The sequence below is a fragment of the Coturnix japonica genome, chromosome Z (assembly GCF_001577835.2).
Source record: "Coturnix japonica isolate 7356 chromosome Z, Coturnix japonica 2.1, whole genome shotgun sequence".
Lineage (NCBI taxonomy): Eukaryota > Metazoa > Chordata > Aves > Galliformes > Phasianidae > Coturnix > Coturnix japonica.
In genome coordinates this window covers 25,100,266-25,118,850 of record NC_029547.1, presented here as the reverse complement: position 1 = coordinate 25,118,850, position 18,585 = coordinate 25,100,266, and the positions used below count along the sequence as shown (strand labels likewise).

General features: G+C 42.9%; 2 protein-coding genes across 2 annotated transcripts in view; one reads left to right on the top strand and one right to left on the bottom strand.

Moving 5' to 3' along the window:
- Positions 1-9,204: 9,204 nt before the first annotated feature.
- LOC107306107 (serine/arginine repetitive matrix protein 1-like) lies at positions 9,205-12,294 on the bottom strand. The gene is made up of 3 exons (XM_015848928.1): positions 12,234-12,294; positions 11,596-12,140; positions 9,205-10,958 (listed from the first exon to the last, which is right to left on the bottom strand). The coding sequence occupies exons 1-3, from the start codon at positions 12,292-12,294 to the stop codon at positions 10,905-10,907; spliced, it is 660 nt and encodes a 219-aa protein (XP_015704414.1). The 3' UTR covers positions 9,205-10,904.
- KIAA2026 (KIAA2026 ortholog) overlaps positions 11,685-18,585 on the top strand; it is a 60,666-nt gene continuing 53,765 nt past the window's right edge. The window contains exons 1-3 of the mRNA XM_015848966.2: positions 11,685-11,746; positions 12,164-12,834; positions 17,036-17,236. Of these exons, the coding sequence (XP_015704452.1) occupies positions 12,293-12,834; positions 17,036-17,236 (743 nt within the window). The 5' untranslated portion in view covers positions 11,685-11,746; positions 12,164-12,292. The remainder of the gene's footprint in view (positions 11,747-12,163; positions 12,835-17,035; positions 17,237-18,585) is intronic.

The window sequence follows — 18,585 nt, the reverse complement described above, 5'->3', positions numbered from 1 at the left end:
ATTTCAATATTAGAATGTAACAGCCAACTTTATCTTATTTCATATCCTGTTCTCATGGCATGCCAAAGACATATATAGGACTTAACTGAGCCTGTTGTCTACTATCTATTGCTCCCAGTACTTCCAAACTGTCCTTAAATAATTCTACAGTGAAGATTTCTGCTGTGCAGAACATCATGTACTTAAACCACCATGTGTTTCTCTTTGTAACAGAAAACTATTGACTTAGTAATGCCTGTGCTGACAACTGCTGCAGAGAAATGGCTGTTAAACACACTCAAAGAAGTGAAATACAGTGCTATATAAATGGAATCTATCTTTTTTTTTTTTCCAAACGCTATTTTGCTATTTGATATTTCCCAAAGTCTGGAGCTTTTACACTGGATATTACTGCAATTACTTTTTACTCATTATGGGTTACAGCAGTTTTGGTGTTTTCTCTCGAACCAGAGATCACAGATATTACACTCTGTTCATCCTTTAGGTAGCACACAGGTATGCAGATGAAGCTGAGCAAAGTGGTCCATTGCATGGCAGTATGCTGAACATCTTTTCATTGCATACAGAAGACCTGGAGGCTGTCAGGATATCTTCCAGGACCACAACAGGTTCTCCTTCATAAAGGCAAAAATGAGGCACGTTATCTTTGGCTTTAGCCATTCTATTCCTAAGGATAGTGGGAGTGACAGAGTATGAAGAGACTTTCTAAAAGTTTGCATATTCTTATTAAAAGTTATAGAAAGGGAGGCCAATTTGTATCATTAAGAGGAAGTACTTTCTTGTTTACTTAGTTCTCTTGATTTCAATGAGGATTTTCAGAGAGTCAATAAGGACACAGGTTCAGAAGGATCCAGCTGAGGAACTCTGAAAACAACAGGATGTAAACAAGCCCGGTGAGAATTAATAGAAAGCATCCACAAGCACTGAGGGAACTCGCAGACATCACGGTAAGGCCATGCTTTCTCTGAACACTCATGGGAAGTGGGAGAAGTTCCCAAGGACCAGAAGAGAGGAAATGCCACTCCTGTCTCCAACAGGAAACAATGACAGATCCTTTGAAGTAAAGATCAGTCAGCTTCACCTTTACCCCAGTGAAGGCAATAGAGAAAATAATATTACAAGGAATTTCTAAACTATGTGAAGGACAAATTGGTGACTGGGACTGGTCAGTATGGGTTCATAGAGATAAAGTTACTTTTGTTCTGCTGATCACCACCTTCTGGGCCTGGTGATTCAGTCAGTGTTCATCCCATGTCACTGTCTGCCCATCCACCCCATGATTCAGCATCTTGTCTGTTAGAATTTCATGGGAGACCCTACAGAAATCCACTGCTCTTCCCACATCCAGCAGCCTGGTCACTTCATAGAACTGATAAACTAATGATTTCCAGGCTGGTCTTTTATTTCTCAGGTCCTTCTTCTGGCCTTTCTTGTGGTTAGGAATGACATTTGTTTTGCTTCAGACTTTGGACATTTCTCACAGCTGCTACAGTAAGATGATAAAGCATGGCCTCACGATGACATCTGCTGGCTCTTTTAGCACTTGTGACTGCAGCTCATTGGAGCCCACAAGTATGTTTACATAAGCATTACCTGACCTGACCACTTTTCACAAAGAGTAGGATGTACTTGTTCCAGCCTTTCCATCTGTCTCCAAGACTTGGGCTCTTGAAGGTCAGTCTTGCTGGTAGACTGAGGCAAAGAAAGCATTCAGTACTTTGGCATTTTCCCTGTCCTATGTAGCCAGGTCCCCATCTCACTCAGCCCACATTCTCCCTGTCCATAGAAGCCTTTCCTGCTGACTTTGGCATCTCTGTTCAGATTAAACTCCTGTAGAGCTTTAGCTTTTCTAACATCATCACTGAACAGTCTCTGCGTTCTCTGCAAGTTATTCATCCTTGCTTCTACCCTCTGTATGCTTCATTGTGGTCAAGTTTGGACAGGAATTCCTTATTAATTCAAGCAAACCTTTTTTGCCTGACTTCCTCTTTTAGAGATGAATCTCTTGAGCTTGGGTGAGGTCACTATCCCAGCTGGGGGCCCCCTCTGATGGAAAGCTATGTGCTGGAATTGAGCAGGTTGTCTAGAGCAGATTTAGACAGATTGACTAAAACCTACAGTTTTAGTTATGGCCCAGACATCACGTGTCTTCTGAGACTCTGTAGAACACAGCCATTGTAGCTAGTGATTATAAAGGAACTGAATGGAAAATGTTTTAGTTATCTAAGTAATAGCTTTTTGTATACTTTTAATATCCAGATCTATCCTCATTTTCAACCTCTCTTTGCTATTCTACTTTTTTCTCCACTCTTCTGCAATGGAAAAGGGAAATGACTGCCATTCCTAAAATACCAGGACAACAAAAAACGAATTTCAGCTTTTCAGTATAATATTAAAAACGATAACTGCAGAAAATTCAGCATAAATAAATGATAAGTGTGTGAAACAGTCCAGAAGCTGCCTTTCTCATGTTGGTCAGCTGTATATGAAATATTCAAAGTTGGAGATTACTAAGTTCCTGTTAGTTTTATTTCCTAAAGAACTGAGGCTTAAGCAATTGTGCTGACTGACTGTACTTTTGCCCTCTCTAGTCACTTGTGAACATACTGAATTATTTTGACCAAGTCTGCTGAGGACATGGAAGAAGGCACAAGCTTAGCTGAAAAAAAAAAAAAAATAGACATTCATGACCATTTTGTGAACATCGGTAGCTGGAGAGCTGGGAGGGAGGTTCTGAAATGCACAACTGAATTAAAAACTGCAGCCTGATCTCAACTGTTATCCTCTCTCTTTGACTGAGGAGTTAATTACTTAGTTTGTATATAAATTGGCTGGCAAGCTACAACAATAAATGACATCCCACAGTGAATATAAATAGTAGATTTGATGTTACAACTAAAGAGATTAGGGTTTCTACACTATATGATTATCTGACATGCTCACTCGCTTTCTCACCTTCAGCATCATCACCCCCAAGTCCCTGTAAGAGGCCATGCTTTTTACATTACTGTCTCAAAGTTTGCAGGGGGGGGGGGGGGGGGGGCTGAAATGGACAAGTTCAGGCAAGTCCTGGCCAAGGTTCCAGGACTGCCTTTGTCTGAGACAACACGGGACCAAGGTTCGAGAACTCCTTTGTTTAGGAGATGGACAAGTCCGGGAGCTATGAAAGGGAAATAAGATACTGATCAATGGCTTTAAGTGGTCTTTTGTGTAGGCCTATCAAGGAAAGTGGCCATCTCTGAGGACTGATGGCCCTTAAGTGGTCTTTTCCTGTTGGCCCATCTCAAGGAAGACTGACATCTCTGAGGAAATCACAGGACTCTGACCGAGCCGGTCCCGAAATCTCTGGAAGGCTGGAAAGAAGGATAAAAAGGGCACGGACAAACCACGTTTTGTGGGGCATCTAGGTATCTGACCTCAGATCTTCTCCACCGTTGTCCTACTGCTGCTATTCTCTTTTCTGGGATTGCTGCTCGAGACTCTGCTCCGAGGGACTCTTCTGCCCGAGACTCTGCTTCTAGAAACCACGATACTCTGACCATCTTTTCTGCGACTCACCGATCTGCTGCTTGCAGCCTGCTACTCCGTTGCTGCTTCTCCCTACGCTTATTTTGCCCGGACCAACGTTAACAACGTGCTACGGGACGCTGCTGCCTCCAGGAGGTGACTATTCCCGTTTTAACGTAATTCTTGCTCTTTTCTACCTTTTTCTATCGCCTACTTTCCCTTCCCCATCACCCTAATTTTGGCATTCGTCACTCTCCCTTCCCCATCCCCTCAATTGTCTATTATTTCCAATAAACTGGTCGGATCAACATTTGAATGTCTTCTTCTTATCTCACGCCGGCATAACATTATTAAAAGAACTTTGCCTCACTCCTAAATTGGGAGCGAGACATTTTTTATTGGCGCAGTCGGCAGGATACTCGTCGTGAGAGTGTTGTCCTTCTAGTTTCTCTAAAACTTGTCTGTCTGTTTCTCCTGGAGTTGCAAGGAGCGATTGTGATAACTTAATTTGACGTGTGCACCTCTCCAGGAAGACCGCTCTACATTCTGAAACTTTCTCTCTGACGTGTCTACCTCTCGGGGACGTATGAATTAATTTGGACTGTTTGCTTTTGTTTTACACGTGTGTGCCTCCCTGGGGAGTCTATTTTGCATTGTAGTGGTTTTAAGTATCTTGTGACGTACCTTTGGTTTTAAAAAAGTTTTGTGTGTGCACCTCCTGGGGAATTGGTGTGTGCTTCTCCAAGAAGTTTATTACTTTTGAGAAACTTAGAAGTTATTTCTAACTTTTGTTGCTTGAAGGTTGAAGTTTTTCGTTGTGGCTTGACAGGTGCCAGGACCGAATAGGTTTTTACACTTTTCTTGGAAGTGTTGATTGAGTCTTTTGGCTTTTGTGTAAAGGAGTGTTTTGAGCAGTTGTTGTTTTGTTCAGTGTTTGCCTCTCTGAGGAGATAAGGAATCACTCCTCCTCCTCAGGGTGATTTCGTTGCCTGTAGATTTTTGGTTGTGAGTAAAATTACATCTGATATGGAAGGTGAAAATATGTTGTTTGATATCCTTGAAAAGAACGCGTCTCGGCCATCGTCATCAGGGATGGACTGGGCACGTGAAAACTGGTATAACTTGCAGGCTGTTTCTGACCGCATTTGCGTTTTACAACATGGGGCTCGTACCCGAGCCGGGAAAGGCAAATCATTTATTTGTGCGGTACTCGGTGCTGCTTTAAAAGCAGCCGTGGAGTTCCGAGATCAGCAGTTTGAGGCGGAAAACCAACTATACAGTCGTTACACCAGAAACAGTTAAAGCAACCCAGGAACTCGTGAAAGCTTTGCAAAACCAAATTGGAAATCTAGAAGTACAATTGGAAAGAGAGAGACATAATTCGGCCTTGTTACAAATGGCTTTTAAGGAAATTTTAACATATAAAGATACGGGTGACACTGATATTCATGGTGCACCACAAGAAAAACAGTCCCAGCTTGCTTTCTCTGCAGGAAGGTCTCTGTTGGTCCAGAATGGCTGTGCAAAAAGTCACGTTGGTTCCCTCTGAGCTGCCTCCTGCAGTCTCCAAATTTGGAAACATAGTAAAATTTTACTTCTGCTTTACCTCCTATTGCTAAAGAAGACATTTAAAGGATATCTATGGTTTCTCAGCCATCTATACTATAGAACATAGTGTGCAAAACAGTTTACAGCTTCTAGAATTTAGAAAAATATAATGCCTCTACAGCTTAAAATTCAAGGATGCTTTCTTTGTCAGTTTATATAATTAATTATTGCACAGCTGACAAAAAGGAAACCTTGGATGAAAGATCCTCAGGAGAAAATAACTTTGCCAGTGTTTTTCAGTGTTTTCACGCTCCTCCCTTACCTGTTTCTGTACTGTTATGGTAGAAATAACCCTTTTTTCTTCATCCCACACCTTGACACAGGTAGATTCAGACCTGCAGCAAAATCACCCAGTGGTTTATAAGCACATTATAATTCATCCAACCCAAACAATTCTCTGACTGCAATGGAACAGTGCTATCTTCTTTATAAGAAGGCTATTGTTCATTTTAGAAAGTTGAGATAGGCAACAGCTGGAGCCAGAAAAAGAATGTGAATTCATTATTTTTGGAGTAGATGTTGGTAAATTATTTCACAGATATTCCGAGTATTATGTATAGATCTTTGAGGATCTATTATCTGTCGTAAAAGAAAAACAATGACAGCAGGTTAAATTACAGAATTAAAACTTATTTATGTGTCCTGCAATTCATCACATTCTGCAACATTAGCAGCCACTAGATGTTCATTTATGGCTTAATAACACTGACTCCAGTCTGAAGTCAAATGCATAGGCATTGCCAGTCCATGACATAACATCAGTACTTTACATAATACCCAAGTCGAGAAAGTGCCTTGACTTCTGAAAAGGCTAAACATGAACACTGTCAATGGATGCCTTGTTGTGCTATGAGTCTAGCTTTGACCCTGACTGCCAGAACTTTCAGTGAACAAATTAACAGACAGTAGTTTTGGGACAGCCCTTGATAAAAGCATTAGCTGCAACAGCACTGATATACAGTAAGTGCTACCAAAAATACGTGCTATCCCAGTTATTCTTTACAAAAAGGTGAGGCACAGCGCTTACCAGGATGTCCTTACCTACCAGGAGCAGAAGGAGTGCAGCTTCCCATCACTTATTTCTCTTCATTCTCTTTTTCTTTCTCTTTTCTTCTCCATTCTGCTTCCCTAGATATCTTCCTTTATATAACTTCAGCTGTTTCCCTCCCTGGGGTGATGTTTAACACGATTTGAGTGGAGAGCTGAGAGCAACAGTCATGTACGTTTAGCATCTTCTAAATGCTCATTATAATTTGTAGAGTTAAATTTTAATATTAATTTCAAAGTTAATGAAGTAAAAGTCTCACTCTGAGCACTGTTGCCTTGGAAATTCTTTGTCAAAACTGTTTATCACCTTATTCCTGCAACCTTTTGCCAAACCAGGACTATCTTGCAGTGGCTAGACTCCCCTCATTTGGCTGTTTTTCACATCAGACTTGCAGGTTTCCACCTCACAGTTTAAACAAGAAATGATCAGGTGTCTGCGTTTTAATGCCTTATGTGAAAATCTCACATGCCCATAGAAATGTGGGTGCTTTCATACTCAGCCTAAAATATTCTCTGCAGGTCCCTGAATTTGACCTGCTAAGTCCCAAAGTCTAAGACTTTACCCAGCAGTCTGAGGCAGGGAATACTGGTCGTGTTTGATAGGTGCCTTTTATCCTCTACCTTTTGCAAACTGCAATTACAGTTTACAGTGGTTTGGGGTTTTTTTTGTTTGTTTTCTGCTGAGTATTCCTTCCAAAGCATAATTCACATTTCTCCCTCAAGGAAAACTCTTATCCATCTGATACTTGAACTTTCCCCTAAAACTTCATGCATCGTGGGTAACAATAAAACTGCATTTCCTGCCATTTATTTCTGGTAGCATACAGATGAGTTCATTCCGTGTACCATTCTGCCTTTCAGAGAAGATCATGCGGACTCACATTTTCAATTTATTTTTAATTGTTAAAATGATACAAATCTGTACAATGGCATTAATTTTTTTTTTTAAAATTATTATTATTTTAAAATAAATTTGTGTATGCCCACTGCAAGTGTTAAATTCAGTAAGTATGTTTATTCATAAGTATGACTCTTCTGACATGTGAGTGATTGCTCCTACAGTTAACACCTGGTGTGGCAAAACACACCTCTCTTTTATCACTGTTACATATTTTCTACAGTTCCTGTTTGCTTTTGCTGGTAATGGAGTTCCAAGTCTAACTGAAAGTAGGACATAGTTTTAATGCCACAGTGCACTCATGTGGCAACACTTTCAAGTACATCAATGGACTATTTTGGGATTGGTTAAGCTGAATGTAATTTTTTTTATTATTATAGAAGGCAAAATAACACATGAAGGTTTTTATAGGTGGACACTGTGTTCTGCTTTCTACTAAAACTCATTTTAGACACTTTTATTAAAATGAAACAACCCTACATAGTTGAAAGCTAAATATACATTGAAAACAACTACTGTCATTTTCTTAAGCATACAGTATATGTGAAGAAAATCTTCATTGTGTGGGTGGTGAGACACTGGAACAGACTGCCCAGTAAGATTGTGGGTGCCCCTGGATGCTGGATGGGGCACCCAACCTGGCCTTGAACAACTTCCAGGGATGGGACATCCACAGTTTCTCTGGGCAGCTGCGCCAGCACCTCACTGACTTCAGTGAAGGATTCCTTCCCAACATCTAACCTAACCCTCCCCTCATCTAGTATAAAAATGTTCTCCCTTGTTCTATCACTATCTTTGTGTAAAAGGACACTCTATTTTGTTTATGAGCTCCCTTCAAGTAATGGAAGGTTGTAAGGAGGTCTCTTTGAAGCCTTCTCCTCTCCAGGCTGAACAAGCCCCACTCTCAGACTACATTTGCAATAGAGGTGTTCCAGCTCTCTGATCATCTTGTGGCCCTCCTCCAGACCTGTACAAACAGCTTCACATCTTTCTTGCATTGGGCTCACAGACCTGCATGTTGTACAGCAGAGGAGAGGAGCATCTAAGGAGAGTAATCACTTCCCTTGCCCTGCTGCCCATCTTATACATGTCTCAGCCTTGATGGTAAGAGGTGTCATGGGTCCATTGAGCTAGAAATAACTCACCCTCCCTGTAGCATGTCCAAAGAGGGGCATCAAAGCTGGTGAAGGGCCTCAAGCACAAGTCTAATGAGGACAGTCTAAGAGAACCAGGATTCTTTAGTCTGGAGGAGGCTCCAGAGATACCTTGTTGCTCTCACCAACTGCCTGAAAGGAGGCTGCGGTGAGGTACCTCTTCTCACATGTAAATAGTGATAGGACTAGAGGTAACGGTAACATTGCACCAAGGGAGGCTCAGATTGGATACTAAGGCAAATTAATCTCAGAAAGAGCGGTAATGCATTGGAACTACCAGGGAAATGGTAAAATGAGCATCCCTGGAGGTTTTCAAGAAAAGGGAAGACATGGCAAATAGGGAAACAGTGGACATATTTTAGTGGGCACGGTGATGATGGGCTGATGACTGGACTACATTGTCTTACTGGTCTTTTCCTAAATTAACGATTCTAACATTCTGTGATTTAGAATGATTCACCTGGTGATGATTTTGATGTCCTTCAGTGGTACGATTCCTGGGTACTTAGGCATCTGCTCAACATACTTTTACAACAATGTTCTTTACCCATGCAGCAATATCTTTCCACAGTGCAGCTGCCAAGATGGGTTTGCATTTGCACTACCTATTGTTCTGCTTCCACTGCTGTAATAAATGGGGCACCTGACACTACCCATGAACTAGCAGAGGCAGAACACTGGCCACAGGATTGTTAAAGGGTGAGTCAGTCTTGCTGATTATTCCCTGGCTCTTCAGTTGGCAAATCAACTTATGTATGAGGATCAAGGAGACTCAGCACCACCAGTGCACTGTTGTGGTGATCAGCACCCCCTGTTCTTCAACTCTAAGCAACCTCACACAGAAGGATTCTCTAAGAGATAAGACAAAGTAGATAACAGTTTGATGTCCCCCATCTCCAAGGCAGCTATACTAAAAGTGTTCACAGTGCTACTCTTTTGTGACCTTGAAGTACCTGCTTCTGAGGTAACCTACACCAAAGATTCACGGAGTCTCTGGGCCAGCCACAATAGTTTATTTTGTCAGTCATTCACAATTAGGCTCACTTCAGCTTCCAACAGTTAGCTGTTGAGATTGCCCTGTCAGTCCAGAACTAGATATATGTTCTGCTCCATTGTAACTTCATGGCATTAGGGTACACTGTATGCCAATGCCCAATAGGCCCATATACTCCTGTGGTTCTGATATATGAGACCATCAAAACCATATGGTCCAATACACCCAACTGTGCCTTTCCTGCATCTGGCTGGAGGAAGGGTCCCTCTAGTTTTGGTTATGGTATTCCTAACTCTCTTCATGTGGATGTAAACCAAAAGCTTTGTTTTCAAGCTCAGAAATAAGATCAGTCCGTCTTCTCTGTCTTGGAGACTGCTCACTGGTAACTGGAGTGGCCATTTTCCTGGAAGAATCTGCTTCTACAGTTGTTTTTCCTCGCAGCTCATGTTCCCACACCTCTAGGGTTGAGGCTAGTTTTCTATCCCACTTCTTCATATCTTCTCCATGTTCACACAAGTAAAACCATGTGGTGGCACTGGTGTGTACCCACTATAACTTCTCAGTTGAACTGAAAAATGCTTGCTTCTGCTAACTGAGATGCTGGTCTGTGTAGGAGGGGAGGAAGACATATTCCATATGAGTTGCTGAATCTCCTGGGGGTAGTTTATCCACAGCTGAAATACAGACCCATTTGGAGGAAGAGAGACTTTCTTCGTATTGCCAGTTGGTTGCCAATTCATTCACTGTTTGTTCATCTCTATCTTTCCAGGTCATTACTGTCAGTGAGTTGGCATACAGCAATTGAACTCTGTACTTCCATCACATAGACTGCATGCACTAGATGCTACCTGAATTTGCAGATAATTGATAGTTGTTCTGGTCAACATTATGTACCATCCCCAGCACAGCTAATTCCCTGAGATACTGGATGTTTCCTTCCACATTGTTTGTTGCCTGGCTGACATGTAATATTGTCCCTGCAGGAATACTTTCCTTCCCAGCTGACAGGAGCTGCATCAACAGGAGGAGAAATCTTTCATATTTTGCAAACACTTTGTCAATGCCCACTTTCCTAGGAAGAAATCCTGGCTCCCACGCTCACTATATCTCTGCTATTATCCCCATTCTCCCAGCATCAGAGCAGCCAGGTGACTGCATGCTTGCCTGGATGACAGCAAAATCTTTCTGCATATCTCACAGCTCACCCAAGGATAGACATCATGTAGTTACTGACTCATCTATAACTTCTGCCTCTTCCTTCCATTTTCATGATAAACCTGACATGGATTAGCCTTCCTTATTCTCTTCTTCCTTTCATAGTAATGCATTGACTTTCACATCCATTGTTTCTTCTTGTGGGCTGGGGTAAGGGATGCTGGCACAGGTTGGTTCTCTGGTTCAGCACAGAGCCTGTCATGGGGATTGAGTCAGATTCAGAGGGATTTTATTCCTTTTGTAGATGCAGAATAGTGTTGAACAGTGTTTGGTAGGTGCAGGCCAGACTCCCAACACAGTGCAGGTAGCTGTAAATCTTTGGCTTTTCCAGGATCAGAGCAGACCTTTTTAAAACATTCTGTCAGCTTTTTAGGATTCTGAACTTGTCCAGGGGTGAGTTCCAGACCTGTGGGAGGTGATAATCATGATAGACACCTACCTATGTCCAGTTACATACCTTGCAACCTACAACCATCCTACCTCAGGGTAGATCTTGGGATGTTATTTTTGAGCAGTTTCTTAGCCAATAATAAAACTGGAAAGACAAAGCCATAAGAACATGTTAGTTTGAATATCCTAAGTATACTCAGCATTTTCAAAAACTGTTTTAGGTAACCTGGAGTAGAGAGTGTACTCTAAGAATTTATGGAGTAAAGTTTCTGAAGTGCAAGAGTGATGGCATTACACAGTACAAATACAAATTAAATCTGTGACTAGTACAGCACGAGCACATTCTATGTACTAACTGGCAAAAACACAGATAAGCCAAGAACAGCTCTCAGAGACTATTAAACCACCTGACTGGAGTTAAGAAAAACAATCTCAAAGCAAGTAAACTACACTGTGAATAGCTATTGAGCTCCTACACTGCTTGTAACCATTTTGTTTTAAGCCCAGCTGGTAAGATCCGTCCTTATCTCAGCTCTTTGTGTACCAAATTGAGTGCCAAAAGGATTTCTGTGGTTTTACCTATCAGGCAGCTCAGCACCACACCCCACATGTGACAGGAGATAGAGCTGAGGGGGAAAAAAAAGCGGAACTCCTCAGTTGAGATAAAAACTATTTGTTAAGATGGGAGGCCCCGATACACCCCACACACAAAGCAATCCCCGGCCCCACACAACGCCCGCCCCAAAGCACCACAGCAGTCGCCCCATGATGACGCAACTCACCTGGCGCTCCAAACACCCCTCCCGCCCCGCCGGGCGCATGCGCGCTGTGTGAGAGCCGCGTCCCTTTCTCTGCGCTCTGCTGGGCTGCAGCGCCCCCTGCCCCGCGTGCCGCCAACGGGCCGTAACGGCCGCCGACAACCGCCGCCTCGGGGTGGGCAGCGCCGTGAGGAGGAGGCGGGGAGGGGAGGCGCTCACCGGGGGCTGTCCGGGCTGTGAGCGGCGGCACCGCGCCCGCCTCCCTCCTTCCCACCCCCCCCGACCTCGTGGGGGATCGGCGGGAGGAGGAGGAGGGGGCTCGGGGCGGGGGATGCGCCGTGCCCGTCGCCGGGGGCGGCCCCTGAGGGCGAGGGCGCGGCTGAGCGGCGGGCGGGGCCTTGCGCGGGGCCGGGCACGGCAGGCGGAGGCCGGGGAGAGGCGGGCCCAGCCGGGTGCCGGCCGCGGCCGCTTCCTCCTCCTCTTCCTCCTCCTCCCCGGCGGCCGCCGTCCTCCCCGCGGTGGTGGTGGGGGGCAGGGCTGGGGCCGCCGCAGGGGGAGCGCGGCGAGGGCTGAAGCTCGTCTCTCTGCCTAGGTGAGCCCGATGCGGATCCTGCGGCCGGGCGAGGGGCAGCGCGGCCCCTAGCTGGTGCTCAAGAGCCGGCCCGCGGCTGGCGGCGCCCCTGCAGCCGCCGAGGCCCTGTGCGCGCGCGGGGAGGCAGACATGGACTCGGCGCGGCCTGCCGACGCCGCGGAGCAGACGGCGGAGCTCGCCGCGGGCGGAGACCTTTCGGCGGAGCGGGCCTCGGCCGGCCGCTCTCGGCGCCGGGAGGAGCGGCCGGACGAGGATGGAAGCGACGCGGGAGAAGAGAGCGGCGGCTGCTCGTGGGAGCAGAGCCTGAGCCCCGAGCTGCAGCAGGGATACCGCATCCTGCGCGAGTTCCTCCTGGAGAAGCACCGGCCTCTGACAGCGCCGTTTTTAAAGCCGCTCGCGGATCAGGAATGCGTGAGGGAAGAAGGAGGAGCCGGCTCCCTGTCGGGGCATACTAGCAGTCACTCCGCTCAGCAGTCACCGGCTGGAATGTGGCTGCTGAAGATGGAAGAGAAATTCTCCAGCGGGCAGTACGCAGGGATAGCAGATTTCGTGGGTGACTTCCGGCAGATGCTGGAGACGTGTTACCGGTTGCACGGAGTGGATCACTGGCTGTCCAAACAGGCCCAGAAGCTGGAGATGATGCTGGAACAGAAGCTGGCGCTGCTGTCTCGGTAGGTGTAGAAAACTCTGTCGAGAGTCTGGTATATGCCTTTTACATCAAGTAGATTATGCAGATGTGTTTCTTTTTGGAAGGTAACCTCATATATGTAGGTTATATATGAAGGTTCTTATGTATGAAGGTTCCTCTTTATATGTAAAAAAGAAAAGAACCCAATGATATTTAAAAAACAAAAACCAAAAAAACCAGAAACCTGAACTCCAGAACCATGGATGGTTTTAAAAACAACATTTGAGTGATTCCCAGTAGGATCAAACCTTCAGGTTCTCAGTTCTGCCACAGAGAGGAATGGTGCCTACTGGTGCTATTCAAGTCTTAATTCAAAATGTTTTGGACTTTCTGAAGCTTGACATACTAAAATGCAAAATAGGGCTTAGCATTTCCTGACTAAGATTTTGCATCTGAAAGAAGCCTTTTAGGAACACGGAGACACAGTTGTTTGGACAAGATGTCAAACGCTCCTTTCTTTATTTTATGCTGGCAGAAAGAAGTGCTGCCATGTATGACTGCCTCTGTATGACTGTCTCTTTAAAATTAATACCATTCTCAGCTAAAATACATTATAAATTTTATGCAGTTTTTGTAGTCTTCAACAGTTGTATTACCTCTAAGTAGGAATAAAATGTTGGGCCAGAGTACCTACTTTTAAATGGATAATTTAGTGTCCCTATTTTTGGAAATGATAAAGTGGAAAATAACACCTAGTGTTTATAGTCACAGATTTAAATAGTAAAATGTAAATTGTGATGTGTTAAAGTATAAATTACTGGCAGGAACTTCCTTTAAGCCAAAGCTGCTGAGTTTGAAAAGATTTTGAGCCTAATAGTTCAAAGTCCAATTTAAGTCAAACTGAAATTTGTTTTCTCTCAAGTTTGACACAGGCACATGTGTGTCAATCACATTAAAGCTGTGGTGTCTGAAAACACCACTGAAATGTCTACTGGTTTTCTGTGTGGCTTAATATTTTACATGTTAAAATTCCCAAAAGATTTTTGGGAGAGGGTTAAGGTGAGCAAGAAGGAATGGTATTAGCAGATATGTAAAGCTGTCCATGTCCGTCAAGCTTAAACTTGCTAGTGACACAGGGTGTTGGTGCCAGCTGGTAAGAAGAACCTTGCTTGTGTAGTGGGAACACTTGTGGAGTGTGGGGCAGAGCTCAACAGAATAAGTCACTGTGAATGTGAGCTGTGTTGGTGTATCAGCACTACACGTTTGAAACCTGTGCCTAGCAGCAGTTGGGAGTAGAAAGGAAAGAGCTGAACCTAATAGGGTGTGATTGGCTCAAGAAAACCACCTGTATTGATTAAAAAAAACAAACGAACAAACATCCTGTCGTAAAGCTATTAACTCTGGAATAAAAATACTTAATCAAATAGGATTTGAAAGATTTATCCCATATTCATTTCTGTATGTAGTATGAGACAACATCTCAGCTGTATTAAATGCAGGAGTGTTTTGTGGAAGCCTCTGCTGAATTATGTTACTCTCTTTGATAGGATGATGATGACTCGATAGGATGTGAGAGGGCTCAGTGCTTTTTTATTAGAAATTACGTAAGATAGCAGAGTCAAATTATGCATTGTGCCGTCATATAGTCTTTATATATAAACTTATGCTTACTAAAAATGCAATTACTGTTGTTATTCTTTAAGAATTGCAAATGCTTTGTTTCAATTAAAAATATTGAACAGGCTAAAAATTATTATACCTTTATCTATAGGGTAGAATATCTTATACTAATGCATCAGAGATTTATAAGAATACGTTTTTTAACAGTCTGTGTGCATGGTTAAAGTCATAGGCAGGCTGCCACCCACCAGCTCAGGCTCCCCGTCCAACTTGGCTTTAAATGCTTACAGGAATGGGGTATCCACAGCTTCTGTGCCAGTGCATCACCATCCGATGTGTAAAAATGTTTGCTTCCAACATCTGACTTAAATTTTTCAGTTAAAAACCATTCTCACTTGTCCTATCACTATCAATCCATGTGAAAAGTTGATTTCCTGCATGTTTGTAAGGTCCCTTTAAGTATTGCAAGACCCAGTGAGGATTCCCTGGAGCCTTCTCTTTTCTAGATGGAACAAGCCCAAATCCTTCAGCCTTTCTATGTAGGGGTGGTGCTCCAGCACTCTGATAATTTTTGTGTCCCTGTTTTGGACCTTTCCCAAGAGCTCCATGTCTTTCATGTGTTGTGGGCACCAGGCTTTGTTTGATTCAGTGCTCTGGTTGGGTCCATATGAAATCAGAGCAGAGGAAGACAATCATCTCCCTGACCTGCTTACACCCCCTCTTTTGATGCAGCCCGGGATACAGTCGGTACACATTGTTGACTCCCACTGTGCTTTTCAACCACCAGAACCCCTAAGCCTTTCTCTGCAGTGCTGCTCTCAATGAACTGGCTGTGAATGCTCTGTCACTGGAGATGTTCAAGACCAGGTTGGATGGGGCCCTGGGCAACCTGGTCTAGTTCTGGAGCTTGATGGCCCTGCTTGTGGTAGGGATGTTGGAACTTGATGATCCTTGGGGTCCCTTCCAACCCAAGCCATTCTATGATGCTATGAGTTTTCCCCACCTGTACACATATCTAGCATTACCCTTACACGAGTGCAACACCTTGCACTTGGCTTGTTGAATATCTCTAGGTTTGTGTGGGTCCACTTTTCAAGCTTGTCTGGGTTCTTTTGGATGGTATCCCCCTTTTCTCTTTAGTATCAACTGCGTCACTCAGTACCGTTAGCAAGCTTGCTGAGAATGCTCTCAATCCCTGTTTCTAGGTCATTGATAAAGATACTGAAGAGCACCCAAGACAGACCCCTGGGGCACACTACTCTTGACTGGCCTCCACCTGGATAGAGAGACATTTACTTTAACTCTCTGTCTGCGACCATACAGTCAATTCCTACGGGTATAGTCCACCCTTCATTTCTCTTCAAGCTGGGGATAAAGATATGGTGTCAGAGGCCTCCAGGAGGACAACATCATTTGTGCTTCCTTTTTCTACTGATGTTATCAGTCCATCATAGTCCACATTGGTTAGGCAAGATCTGCCCTTGGTGAAGCCATACTGACAGACTCCGGTCCCCTTCTTGTCTTGCACATGCCTTAACAGCTTCCAAGATGATCTTTTCCATGATCTCCTCATGCACAGCTGTGAAGCTCACTGGTCTGCCATTCTACAGTTCCTTGTGTTGTTCTGTTTTTAAAAAATGGAGTAATGTTTCCCTTTTCCCAGTCACTGAGGGCTTCATTTGACAGCCATGACTTTTTGAATATGGTGGAGAATGGCTTGGCAAACACATCAGCCCATTCTTTCAGGACCCTGGGATGCATGTCATTGGGACCCATAGATTTGTACACATTTAGTCTCATCAGGTGGTCTTGAACTTGCTCCTTCCTTACTCTCCCAAAGTCCACATAGAGGGTTGGGGGCAAGACAGTGGTGGAAGGACTGACTGCCAGTGAAGGGTAGAGCGAAGGTCTTGTTCAATACTTCAATCTTCTACATGTATTTTGTTGCCATTTCTCTTTTTGTTTATCTGAGTGGTATGCTTTCCTTTGCCTTATTTCTTAGCAGTGTACCTGTAGAATCCCTTGTTATTTTCACATCCCTTGCCAAGTTCAGTTCCTTCTGTACATTGGCTTTCCCTATCCCAGTTTGCTTCACTTCACAGCAGTGTTTACCTCAGTCTTCCTCATCAAGTAGTTCAGGTGCAGCAGTGTTGGCTGTATGATTTTCAGTTACTATTTAGAGAGAATTATCTTAGAGTAGGGAGTGATTTTAAGGAGAGGTTGGATTTTATTTTATTTTCTTCCCTCTTGTTTTCAAAGGTTGTGTGATAGGTGTTTCTTAGAAAGTTTTTACTACAGTACTTTAAAATACAGCACAGTATGAAATGTTATTACACAGCCACCTATGCTGTGCATTTTTACATCTTTTTTTTTTTTTGAAAATATTTAATAGAAATAAGCTGCATCTTGAAGAAGGTGACCGCAAAAAAGGCATACATTTTTTCAGTAGCTTTAGATATCTTCTGAAAACTGTGTTTTCTTAAGTATTGCAGAAGTATTTTCTTTCCAAATATTTATCTATTTCTGTGACTAAATGTTCTTTATCTGTGTATGGTGGCATAGGCATTGCAGTGCAATAGTTAAGGAAAATTGTACTTGTGGATTGACTTTGTTTTCCTTCCTAGGCATTTAAGGGAGAAAACGTCAATAGCAGTAACATCTAGAGGATCCTATGGTCTAGAAGATGAGAAAGGAGCACCGTGCACTTCAACAAGACGTCGTTCCACACCTCGCAACTTAGTAGGCTTGTCCACAGGCATGTTTGAGTCTGTGATGGTTCAGGTTTTAAGGCAAGAGGAACAGCTGAGAGCAAAAGAAGAAAAGAGGTAAAAGGAAAAAATGTATTTTGGTCAAATAATCATACAATCTTAATATTCCTTTTGCTCCTTTGCATCACTAAGCTTGGCAGTGTTATTTGTCTTCAGTAAATGAATGAATCCAGCCTTTAGTATAGTGTATCCACAGAGAAGAAATCAGTTTTTGATTTATCGCCTTCTTGGAAAAAGTACTAAAGCATTATAAACTTTAAGGCTACTATTGGTTTTGAATTTTAAAGCTTTTAATAGTTACTGAACACATCTGCAGCCCAGACATGGTTTATCTTCTTACTGGGCTTTTTGTTATACAAAACAAAAACCAGCAACAACAAAAAGGCAAACAGATAAAAACCACCAATATAGTCACAGAACTAGACTGTAGTTATGCTTAACTGTACTTCCCTCACTGATGGTCAGAAGCAGACTGCTTCTGCAAGTGCTATTCCTGTTATCTTACCAGTCTTGCATTTTACCTTGTTCATTAGGTAATGAATTTACAATATGTGTGTAGTTAACTCTATGGGATTTTACATTAGCAAAACTGATAAATAGTTTTTAACGTTGTGATTCACTTTGAGAAACTGAAGCTCATAAATGTGTACTTTAATAGTAATTTGAGAAACTCTCTGAATATGGAGGGTAATGATAAGACTTAGCTTTAGGAAATGAAATGCTTCCAACTTTTTTCAAACCTAAAGGTTTTGGAGATTTTTCCCATATGTAATGGAAGCATTCTCAGTTTGCAGGTAAAAATCATTTTCAGCACATCTGAAGCCGTACAGATTGGGATGTGTTGCATGCCAAACAGTGCTTCTTCCCTAGATGTGACTGAGTCTTTCTTCTGATTCACCTCATCCTTTGCAAAAAAATAAAGATCAGTAGAGATTTTATTTTTCTGGTAAATTCTTTTTAGCAGTATTCAACTTTGCATTTCACATCTCTGAACTTGGTCACACTGTAATTGTGAAAGTGTTTTATGAAAAAGTTACAGAAATTGAAAAGGTCTATAAAATTAGCAATACATTATTAATGGAGATCCATATAATATTGACGTCATGCATGTTTTTTTTTCAGTATTTTTGTATATGAATGTGCATACTTGAAACACTATGCTGACATACCATTTATCTTTGAATATATATTACAAATTTCTGTGCTTGTTTTGGATTATTGATAAAATTCAGATCACCTTGAATGTATTCTATCTGTTACCAAAAAAAATAGCTATTCGCCTTCTTTTTTTGGAGATTGGATACACCAAGTCGCTACAGAGTGTATACTTAGCAAAAGGAGATACAGAATTGCTTCCTTGAGTAGTTTATTGCAGTTTACAGTGCCTTCCTTATATAACAACCCAT

Excerpts from the sequence above, each read along its gene's own strand:
- LOC107306107 (XM_015848928.1), bottom strand. The coding sequence starts at position 12,294 with ATGTCTGCCTCCCCGCGCGCGCACAGGGCCTCGGCGGCTGCAGGGGCG. Across the intron at positions 12,141-12,233 it reads AGGGGCGCCGCCAGCCGCGG|CCCTCGCCGCGCTCCCCCTG; the intron begins GCCGGCTCTTGA and ends GACGAGCTTCAG. Across the intron at positions 10,959-11,595 it reads AGGGGTGTTTGGAGCGCCAG|TTTTATTATTGGCTAAGAAA; the intron begins GTGAGTTGCGTC and ends TTGTCTTTCCAG.